The sequence below is a fragment of the Boleophthalmus pectinirostris genome, unplaced genomic scaffold (assembly GCF_026225935.1).
Source record: "Boleophthalmus pectinirostris isolate CB_2022bp ecotype Guang Dong unplaced genomic scaffold, ASM2622593v1 HiC_scaffold_2823, whole genome shotgun sequence".
NCBI lineage: Eukaryota > Metazoa > Chordata > Actinopteri > Gobiiformes > Gobiidae > Boleophthalmus > Boleophthalmus pectinirostris.
The window spans coordinates 908,022-919,177 of record NW_026571288.1 but is presented as its reverse complement, the minus strand read 5'-3'; the positions used below and the strand labels follow the sequence as shown (position 1 = coordinate 919,177).

The 11,156-nt window shown below is 41.3% G+C and overlaps 1 protein-coding gene across 1 annotated transcript in view; it reads right to left on the bottom strand.

Annotated features, from left to right (window-relative positions):
• Nucleotides 1–11,156, bottom strand: part of myt1b (myelin transcription factor 1b) — a 79,469-nt gene that overhangs the window by 28,986 nt on the left and 39,327 nt on the right. Inside the window, exons 8-12 of the mRNA XM_055159809.1 lie at nucleotides 10,529–10,819; nucleotides 8,495–8,762; nucleotides 4,254–4,391; nucleotides 3,249–3,339; nucleotides 2,819–2,923 (exon numbers count right to left, since the gene is read on the bottom strand). Coding sequence (XP_055015784.1) covers nucleotides 2,819–2,923; nucleotides 3,249–3,339; nucleotides 4,254–4,391; nucleotides 8,495–8,762; nucleotides 10,529–10,819 — 893 coding nt within the window. The remainder of the gene's footprint in view (nucleotides 1–2,818; nucleotides 2,924–3,248; nucleotides 3,340–4,253; nucleotides 4,392–8,494; nucleotides 8,763–10,528; nucleotides 10,820–11,156) is intronic.

Genomic DNA, 11,156 nt, shown 5'->3' with positions numbered 1-11,156 from the left:
TGAGATCATTTAAAACCTCCTAAACACACAAAACAAGTATTATCAAAGCGACTTAATTCAGATCATTTTAATTAGCGTTTGTGTGATTTTTGCGGCGGGCGTGGGGTCACAGGAGGTCAGACGCTGCGCTGAACAGGAGAGCGGAGGATTAAACAGTTATCAGAACACAAACCATTTAAAGAAAGCTCCGCTGTATGAGCCGTAATCCCTCTCACGTCCTGAAGAGGCAGCGTTTGTCAGCCCTGCTCACTAATCCGCCGATAACGCACAATGACTCAGAACAATTAAATTAAATAAAAGCTAAAAGGACTAGAATACACTTATTTATAGAAAGGGGTAGGCTTGTTAAAAGAAAATCAGATTCTAACTGATACTAATAACAGATAGTCATTTTTCACATGTATCAATACTAAACAAGTTCCATTGACAGGACAGAAGTGAACCTTTTCTGAATGTCTTTAGAATGATCTTGAGCTGGACCACTGTAACTAAACCAGGTCTGAAGCAGGACTAACAGCTTTAAAAGGTCTACTACCAACAAATATCATTTTCAGGAGCTAAAATGACTTGCTCTCACTCCCCCTTCAGAGCACACTCACAACACAATCAGCGTGTGTCCTACTAATGAAACGACTGCACATCACATCAGGTTTCTTAAGTTGTTGTACAGTTGCCTATATCGCAGTTCAGCTTTTGCGGCCTCGCTGTTTCGCAGATTTTTTGTGTGTGCAATTTTCCATGCTTTTCTTTCTTTCTTTTTTTTTTTTTTAACAGTGTATGAACGTGCATTGTGTTCCTCCCCCTGCGTCCTGATTGGCTAAGAGACTGTGTAGACCATTGTCAATCAATCTCCTCGGTGCCGTGTCACCTGTTCAGTACAGAATGTGTTCAGTTTGCCAAATTTACGGAAATGTTGGATCTGTCTCAGTGTGATTCTGAAGTGCTGTATGTTTGTGAGTTTTCTCCTCGATAAAATCCACAATTTCGATGAAACTTTCTGCACTGACAAAGTCTCTTGAGGTCGCACCCAAAAGGCAGAGGAAGATGTAACCATCGCACAAAAACTTGGACTTCTGGACACGCTGAAGGAAGGGAGAAGTTATGCTGCTGTAGGCGCCAATATGGAATAAATGATTATTCGGTTCGCTACATAATGAAAGAGGAACATAACAAAAGGACAACAGCAGCAATAAGTTCTAAGAAGGATTCGAAATGGTTGGAACGGTTTTGTCTAAGAAAAGTGTATAAAGTGTGTGCTGAGGGGTTTTACAGCCTTAAAACAGATATAATAATTATAAAAAATAAAGCTGACTACTTTGCGGATTTCACCTGTTGTGGGTTATTTTTAGAACGTAACCACTGTATAAACGAGGGACACTGTATGGTTTTTTGTATGATTTTTATACAGAATGATTTTTGTGTGATTTTTGTACAGAATCTGTACAGAATCTTAGATCCTAGATCGCTAGATTACTCAAAAATACATGGATGATTCTCAAACAGGGGTGGGCAGTTATTTTTTCCATGGGGCCACATGAGAAACAGAAAATATTGTGGAGGGCCAAAATGCTCAGCTCAGTTCTGCATTGTTTGTCTTGACGAGCTGGTAAGAGTTTATGTTCTGACTAAGCAATGAAAAAGTGAGGTTGCCTTACAAAAAATGTCATAAAAAACAGCTCTAAAATAAAAGCGATGCGGTTTTATACCACATACCAAAAGGCTGTATGTGCTCGGGAGCTGTACAATGCCCAGGGCTGCTCTAAAACCTCTTCAGGCGTGTTTTTGATGAGGGAACAATGTTATAACATGGTACAAAGTAAAAAAAAAAAAAAGGATTTTGTAGAACAGCCTCTCTTTAACCTTTTGTCAGATATATCAGTATATTTTCAGTGTCAATCTCTACTCCCTTATCCATGCTCCCCTCTCTCTTTCTCTCTTTCTCTGTGCTCATCCCTCCATTGCGTCTCTCTCTGACACAAGAATGTAAACGAACACGGTGTATTATGCTAAGTCCTACTCTTCCTCGTTGGTATTTTAATTAATAGCGGTGCGATAAGCTAATTAAGCTGGTGCAGAGCTATTGTGAGAGGAGGAGGAGGACAGTGCAGGACTCAGACTTAATATGAGCCTTTGTCTCTGTGTGAAACGTGCTCACTCCAGTCGTCTGTTCTGTTGTGTTGTGTGTGTGGCTCTGCTGTCACTGTGATCAATAGAAACATGCAGCTGTGTTCACATATGAAGCCCTCGTGACCATATTAAGACAGAGCGTGTGCTCGGCTTGTCGCTCTAAAGCATGTTTAAAAATCACTTGAATTCAGAACTATAAATGTGCTTCATTTATGTAGTGCTTGTGAGTTTGGGTGATGCATTATTCATTCCCTCAATGGTCAGACATGGGCGAGCCGTGAGAGCCACTGTCCACGTTTAAATAATGACCCTGTTTTTAATCTTGGACAGAAGTAAAATGCCTCTCTAAATGACACAAATGTATTATTGTAAAAACACAGGAAATTACACCTGTTCCAAATGTCCTGGGGGAGTGCCCCTGTGCAACGCCACAAAGTCTATTCTGGATTCTATTTAGGGCGCCCAAATAATGGACTTATGATTACAAAGGTCTAAGCAAAAGTACCCAATATTATCCTATGTATTACTGCAAGTCAGGGCAGGGGGCGCCATCGTAACTCTCTCCTAGGGCACCAAACTGAACCAGAACAGGAAATGGTTCCTAGTCCTGGTTCAGTCCTTGTTTAGTCCTGGTTCCAGACCGCGTCTAGTCCTGGCTCCAGACTAGGTCCAGGTCTGGTTCCAGACCCACCTGAGGACTCGGTCGTTGGAGCCTTTGAGCTCGGCCTGAGGGAGGTGCTGTTTGTCCTGCGACTTGGACAGTTTCTCTGCGGCTGCGATGGGACATCCAGAGAGACTGTGGAGAGAGAGAGAGAGAGACAGAGAAGAGAGGAGAGAGGAGAGAGGGAGAGAAGAGAGGAAGAGGGAGAGAAGGAGGGGCAGAGGAGACAGAGTGTGTTATAACCATGTGCTGACTGTGGACCTCGCCCTGATGAGCTCTGACACTTTTGCTGTTTCTGCAAATGTGAAACTGCGCATGCTCATAGAAAACAGAGAACACACAACACAGCCTGTTAAAAGTCATATTTAAAACAGAAGATCATTTCTGATTAAAAAAACTCATTATTCACTAAAATCATGATCAAACAAACAGTGAAGATGTGCAAACATCAGAAGTGTACCTGCGGTGAGTGTTTCTGTTGCTGTTCACGTGGCCCTGTCCAGTGCAGCCGGGTGTTGGGCATTTCAGAACATTCTCATGCATCGCCAAAACTGAAAACACAACAAACAGGTTTAAATGTGACTCTTATAATGTGACTCAAACCAGGATCTGTTGATATTATTGTGGTTGTGATGTGTTGTAAAGTGTTGTAAAGTGTTGCATAGTGTTGCAAAGCATTTAAAGTGTTGTAAAGGTGTAAAGTGTTCTATAGTGTTGTTAAGTGTTTAAAGTGTTGTAAAGTGTTTAATGTGTTGTAAAAATGTTTAAAGTGTTGTTAAATGTTGTAAAGTATTTCAAGTGTTGTTAAGTGCTGTAAAGTGTTGTAAAGTGTTGTTAAGTATTTGAAGTGTTATAAAAGTGTTTAAAGTATTGTTAAGTGTTGTAAACTATTTAAAGTGTTGTAAAAGTGTTTAAAGTATTGTATTGCAAAATAAGACCATTGTGTTAGATTATGAAGAGTAGGGGTGGGATTAAATAAGTTTTCTTCTTCCCACTCCTTTTTGGGCAAAATAGCAATAATAATAGTTATTAGTAGTTGTTGTTATTTTCATTTCTATTATGATTTCACTTATGTCATATGTTCCATTGTATATAAATGTAAATCTTTACTTGCCCAAAATAAATGCATAAATAAATAAGTGTTGTAAAGTATTTAACGTGTTTTAAAAGTGTTGGTAAGTGTTGTAAAGTATTTAAGGTGTTGTAAAAATGTTTAAAGTGTTGTTAAATGTTGTAAAGTGTTGTAAAGTATTTCAAGTGTTGTTAAGTGCTGTAAAGTGTTGTAAAGTGTTGTTAAGTATTTGAAGTGTTATAAAAGTGTTTAAAGTATTGTTAAGTGTTGTAAACTATTTAAAGTGTTTTAAAAGTGTTTAAAGTGTTGTTAAGTGTTGTGAAGTGTTTAAAGTGTTGTAAAATATTGAAAGTGTTTAAAGTGTTTTAAAGTGCTGTAAAATGTTCAACTCACTCTCAGGAGGAATGCGGTCTTTGTGCGGGCATCCTGACAAACTGCGGTGATGTGGGTACAGACCGGTCACATGACCCGTGCCATCACACCCGGGGGTCGGGCATTTCACCTCTTTCTTCTCTGGGCGTGAACCGCTCTCTGGAGGAGGGGAAGGAGGGAGCGAGAGAGGGAGGAGAAGAGGAGGGAGGAGAGAGAAACATGCAGGGAGAAGAGAAGAGGGAAAGCGGAAAAGTGCAGAGGTAGGAGAAGGGAGGGACAGAGGATTAAAGGAGAGAGGGAGGGGAGATAAGAAAGAGGAAGTGAAAGGAGGGGTTAAGAGGGGAAGGAGAGAAAGTAGACAAGAGTTAGTGCTATCATCCTCCATCAGATGGTGTGCTTGACCGAGCAGAAAATCTAGACATATTTCAGACAAATGTACAGAGACTGAACCAGGACTAAACCAGGACTAGATCAGGACTAGACCAGGACTAAACCAGGACTAGACCAGGACTAAACCAGGACTAAACCAGGACTAAACCAAGACTGAACCAAGACTAAACTGGGACTAAACCAGGACTTAACCAGGACTAAACCAGTCTAAAAAGGTTTTTGGGTGACACCTCACACCAAGAAGGTTCTTGGTTTGACTGCTGGGCCTTTCTGTGTGGAGTTTGAATGTTCTTCTTGTTCTGTTTCCACCATCAACCCATAGGTGAAATCCTCCAGCTAAGATCATCCTGACCAAGACTAGCTCAAGATCTGGAGATGGGTCCCACTGCTCCTGACAGGTTTAACCCAGAGCCATTGAAGGACGGGTCAAATGCAGAGGACAGAGGATTTGACAGTGTAACTTCTGATGTGTATGTTTTGGATGAACATGTGAAATAAAACGCACACAGTGTCCCTCCTTTAACCTGAGCGGAGCTGACCCACTTCTGTGTTTGGACCCGAGCCAGAGCAGAGCGGGGTCAGACTGAGCCGCGTGTGAGTTCATTAAAGACAAGAACGATCTGAGGAGGGAGAGAGGGAGGAGAGGGGGAGGAGGAGGTGTAGAGGATAGACTGCACAGTGACAGAGGAGAAGAGAGAGAGAGAGCAGAGAAAGAGGAGGTGGGAGAAAGAGTGTACCGCAATGCTCCACTGACCCTCAAATTGAATGTTAACAAGACACACATCTGATAATTAGTGCTAAGCAGAACGAGAGAGTAACAGAGAGGGAGGGAGGGATGGAGGAAGAGAGAGAAGAGGAGGAGGGTGCGATCTGAACGTGCACGCACACACACACACACACACAAACACACGCATACATTTCTAAACCATGTGAGAAGTGACATTAGGAGCAAAATGTACTCCGATACAGTCACTTCCCTCATGGAGTTTACGTTCTTTTTGGATGTTCAGAGTAGGGATGGGCATTCGAATACATTTTCTTAATCGATCGTCGGGAGAATGCACTACTAATGCACTACTAATCTGCATAAATAAATTTAACTTTACGACATATAAACCATCACCACTCTAGAGCCACATCAGCCCGTTTGACATTAGAATGTGCAGCTTTGCACAACTCTCACAGAAACGAAACTTAAAAACGCATGGCTCATTTGCATAAACTCAGCAAAGAAAAATAAAACAGCTCTTGTGCGCTGATAAAGGTTAGTGTGACCATATTTGTGTTTGTCAAAACCAGGACACCATACGGGGGGTGGGAGTTGGGGCCTCGTCATCGACATTGAGCGACTCTCACCTGGCAAAACTTTTTCATGTTTTATGTGTCCTGGTGAACTGGTGAACACTGGACACTGAAACATATGTGCTGCTTTACACACTGTGCACATGGACTCACACTTGTCCCGACCAGAACGTAAAGCGTGGAATTTTTTGTACAAGTCATCGTTAAATACGCATTTGTGCTTCGGTATATTGCAGACAGACCGACTGTTTGTGTCTCGCTCCTTCTGAGTGCAGAGAGCTTCATGTACAGACCCCTGTTTGTTCCCGGGCACGGACATTTGGTCACGCTACACTACGCACAGCAACCTACATTCGGTTTGTCGATTAAAAATGAACGTAATCGATGAAATTCTTAATGATCTCTTATCGATTAATCGACTAATCTTGCCCATCCCTAGTTCAGAGTCTCCCTTCCGTTTGCTCTCCACGCTAAGTCACTCCCCCTTCAGAGCGCTATCTCAACGCAATCAGTGCGCGCTAATGAAACTACTACACGTCAAGCTGCTGTGTACAGTTTTGTATCATGTTTTTGTTTATTTATTAAGAATTGTCTTGTGGGCAGAGGCGGCACTACCATTAGGCAAATGTAGGTAGCTGCCTTGGGCCCCCAAACCCGGAGGGGCCCCCAACCAATTGACCTCAGTGTCACTAATGGCCAAGATCTCAGAGAAATTAGATTTTCTCTCAATATAACATCAAATAAGAGTAGTTTACTTTTAAACAATAATAATAATAATAAAAAAAAAATCATATGTAAACAAAAAATGTAATTGCACTATAAAAAAAAAACAAAAAAAAAAAACTTTCAGCTCTTGTTATCTAGTAGGCGACCAAACTAATAAGACAAGTTTCCAATCCACCATAATTCAAATAAATAGAGATGTGTGTGCCTCAAGAACAATGGGGAAAAACAGACAATAAATATATATATTAAAAAAAAAGTGCATTATAGTGATGGCCCCAAACTCAAGTTCACCTAGGGCCCCCAGATTTTTAACTCTGACGTAGGCCTGTGGGTGGAGCTTTGTACAAGCTTGTACTGCTAACCATAAGGAGTGTTCAAATAGGGCTCAGGAGAGATTGCTAAATTACTCAAACATGCATAGATGACATCTAAAACGTGGTAGAAAGCTCCAAAATGTGGACTTTGCCCGAATATCTCCTCTTTAAACAAGTCAAATAATCTTGGTTTAATAAATAAAGCTTGTACAAAATAATACAGATTTCTGAACCACTGTATTTGTAGTTATTGTTTTTGTGGCGTTCTTTTTGTTGCTCTTGAACAAAACCTATTGAGTTTCCTCTTCCTCCTCTTCCTCCTCTTCACAAAAGCGACGGAGAACTGTCTGTGTTCACTGCGCTCCAAACACTCGGATCAGGACAAATGTACCTTTTATTCTCACAAAGGTCATCGCTCAAAAGCACAACAACACAACGACACAACAGCACAACAACACAACAACACAACAGCACAACAGCACAACTGCACAGCGTTTGTGTTTCTGTTTGAGACGACAAAGCAGCGAGACAAAGGGACAAAAGACTCATTTCAAATCCTAATTCAAACTCAGGATTCAGTGTTTTTGTTTTGGTCTCGGAGCGGTTAGAGTCTGATCTCATTGGACAAACAGAAGAGTTTAAACAGCCCTGGTTACGTGAAAGTTTGTGCTGATGAGTTTTGCCCAGAGAGAGTTTACGTAAAGAAGAAAGTGTGAGATCCCTGATTTGGTCGTGACTAAGTCCATTTGAACCTGATTTCGACCTCCTTACTCCTGATTCTGACCTAGAACTGGTTTAGACCTGGTTTAAATCTTTTTAGTTCTTCCTGGATTTGATTGTTGATTCCTAGTTTAGATCTGGTTTAGACTGGGTTTAGACCTGGTGTAGACCTGATGTAGACCTGATGTAGACCTGGTGTAGACCTGGGTTAGACCTGGTTCAGACCTGGTTCAGACCTGGTTCAGACCTGGTGTAGACCTGGTGTAGACCTGGTTTAGACCTAGTTTAGTTTTGGTTTGTCAAACCTGGTTCAGCAAAAGTTTAATACTTGTTTAACCCTGGTTTAGGTGTAGTTTAGTCTTGGTTTAGACCTTGTTTAGATCTGACATTGTCAAGGTTTAGTCCTGGCACAGTCCTGGTATAGTCCTGGTATAGTCTAGGCTTAGTTCTGGTTCAGGTCTGGTTTAAGCAATGTTTTAGATTTGGTTTAGAAATTGTTTAGACCTGGTTTAGACCTGATATTGTCAAAGTTTAGTCCTGTTTAGATCTGGTTTAGTCCTAGTTCAGTCTTGGTTTAGACCAAGATTAGACCTGATCTTCTCAAGGTTGAGTCCTGGTATAGTCCGCGCATAGTCGAGCTTCGTTCTGGTTTAGGTCTGGTTTAAGCAATGTTTTAGACTTGGTTTAGAAATAGTTTAGTCCTGCTTTAGACCTAGTATGGACCTGGTTTAGTCCTGGTTTAGTTCTGGTTTAGTCCTTGTTTATTGCTAGTTTAGATTTGCTTTAGACCAGGCCCCCCTCCCTCCTCACCTTTACTGAAGTAGCTCTTCCTCAGGGCCTCCAGGTGTTTGGGTCTGTCCTCCAGGGTGAAGTAGGGTCTGTGTGGGTGGAGGATCTCTGGAGCTCGGAGCAGAGGTTTGACCTGCTCGGCCTTCAGAGCGATGGCCTGCTCCAGGAGACCCAGATTCCCCCTGGTCATGTCAAATGTCTCCTCCTCTTCGTCCTCCGTCAGAGTGGACCTCTGAGACAGGCTGTCCTCATCGTCACCGTCCTCATTCTCAGACTTATCAGAGCCAACCTAACAGCAGAGATACAACACACACTTTCAGTCTGACCTGGTAGCACAAAACCTGAGGACTTAAAATTATGCAAAAAGTAAACGCAGTTAAAGGTCCTACATCACACAAAATTTTATTTACACATGTTTGAGTAATCCTTTATAAGTAGTCTGTCTCCAAAGCTCAAAATGCTCTGTTCCACCTTGTGATGTCATGAAGTGGTAGTTTTTTCATTGTTTTAACAGTTGTTTTTACCTTTGGTTCAGTAGTGATTGACATTCCCATGGCTGAAATGATACAAATGTAATTAAGATGTATGGAGTCTAAAAACACATTGGAGCACCTCCTGTATTACCTCTTAATGACATCACAAGGTGGAAAAAAGTGTTTTCTTCTCTTAGCTAGGGTTCTCTCTCTTTTTACAATGTAGACTTGGTAGTTTGATTATTTTTCAGTCTAGAGTTGGTAGTTTGATTCTTCGTACAGTGCAGCATTGGTAGTTTGATTCTTTTTACACCATAGAGTTCATAGTTAGGCTCTTTTTACAGTGTTGAGTTGGTAGTTTGATTCTTTTGACAGTGTTGAGTTGGTAATTTGATCATTTTCAGTGTAAAGTTGGTAGTTTGATTCTTTTGACAGTGTACAGTTGGTAGTTTGATAATGTTTACAGTGTAGAGTTGGTAGTTTGATTCTTTTGACAGTGTACAGTTGGTAGTTTGATAATGTTTACAATGTAGAGTTGGTAGTTTGATTCTTTTGACAGTGTACAGTTGGTAGTTTAATTGTTTTTTTACAGTGTAGAGTTAGTAATTTGATTGTTTTGACAGGGTAGAGTTGGTAATTTGATAATTTTTACAGTGTAGAGTTGGTAGTTTGATTCTTTTGACAGTGTACAGTTGGTAGTTTGATAATTTTTAGAGTGTAGAGTTGGTAGTTTGATTCTTTTGACAGTGTAGAGTTGGTAGTTTGATTCTTTTGACAGTGTACAGTTGGTAGTTTGATTCTTTTGACAGTGTACAGTTGGTAGTTTGATTCTTTTGACAGTGTAGAGTTGGTAGTTTGATAATGTTTACAGTGTAGAGTTGGTAGTTTGATTCTTTTGACAGTGTACAGTTGGTAGTTTAATTCTTTTTTTACAGTGTAGAGTTAGTAATTTGATTGTTTTGACAGTGTAGAGTTGGTAATTTGATAATTTTTACAGTGTAGAGTTGGTAGTTTGATTCTTTTGACAGTGTAGAGTTGGTAGTTTGATTCTTTTGACAGTGTACAGTTGGTAGTTTGATTCTTTTGACAGTGTAGAGTTGGTAGTTTGATTCTTTTGACAGTGTAGAGTTGGTAGTTTGATTCTTTTGACAGTGTAGAGTTGGTAGTTTGACTCTTTTGACAGTGTAGAGTTGGTAGTTTGACTCTTTTGACAGTGTACAGTTGGTAGTTTGATTCTTTTGACAGTGTAGAGTTGGTAGGTTGACTCTTTTGACAGTGTAGAGTTGGTAGTTTGATTCTTTTGACAGTGTAGAGTTGGTAGTTTGATTCTTTTGACAGTGTAGAGTTGGTAGTTTGACTCTTTTGACAGTGTAGAGTTGGTAGTTTGACTCTTTTGACAGTGTAGAGTTGGTAGTTTGATTCTTTTGACAGTGTAGAGTTGGTAGTTTGATTCTTTTGACAGTGTAGAGTTGGTAGTTTGACTCTTTTGACAGTGTACAGTTGGTAGTTTGATTCTTTTGACAGTGTAGAGTTGGTAGTTTGACTCTTTTGACAGTGTAGTGTTGGTAGTTTGATTCTTTACCTCGATGATGTCCAGCGACGTGCTGGACGAGCTCTTGTGCACTTTGCCGCTGTAGTACTCATCCAGGGGGGAGCTAGCGTGCTGTGAGCCGTAGCTTGGCGCGGGGCTCGCCTTATCGTAGCCCTGACACTGCGGGCTCTGGGAGGTGTAGTTCTCTGACGCGCTGGAGTTGTAGTCCTGTGCTGCGGGTGTGTGGGAGCTGTAGTCCTGTGCTGCGGGTGTGTGGGAGTTGTACTCCTGTGGTGCGGGTGTATGGGAGATGTAGTCCTTTTGGGTGGCGTTGTGGGATCCCTGAGCTAAAGCCGCTGCGGTGCTGGTGATAGTTGGGACGGCACTGGGCACATCAGGCAAAATGTGGTTCTCTTCCTTCTCCTTTTCCTCTTCCTCTCTCTCTTCACCCTCTTTCTCCTCCTCTTCCTCCGCTCCCTCCATCACTGCTGGAGAAGGCTGCTCTCTCTCCATCTCTGCGGGCTCTGGGACCTAAGATGACAGGTAATAATAAAGTGTTACTCAAACATGTGTGGATGAAACGAAACACAACTCGGGGTCTGTTTTTGAGGAGGAAAAATCCATTTTGTGCAATAAAAGAGCTTTAATGTGATGTTTGTGCGTGAATGATATTAAAACC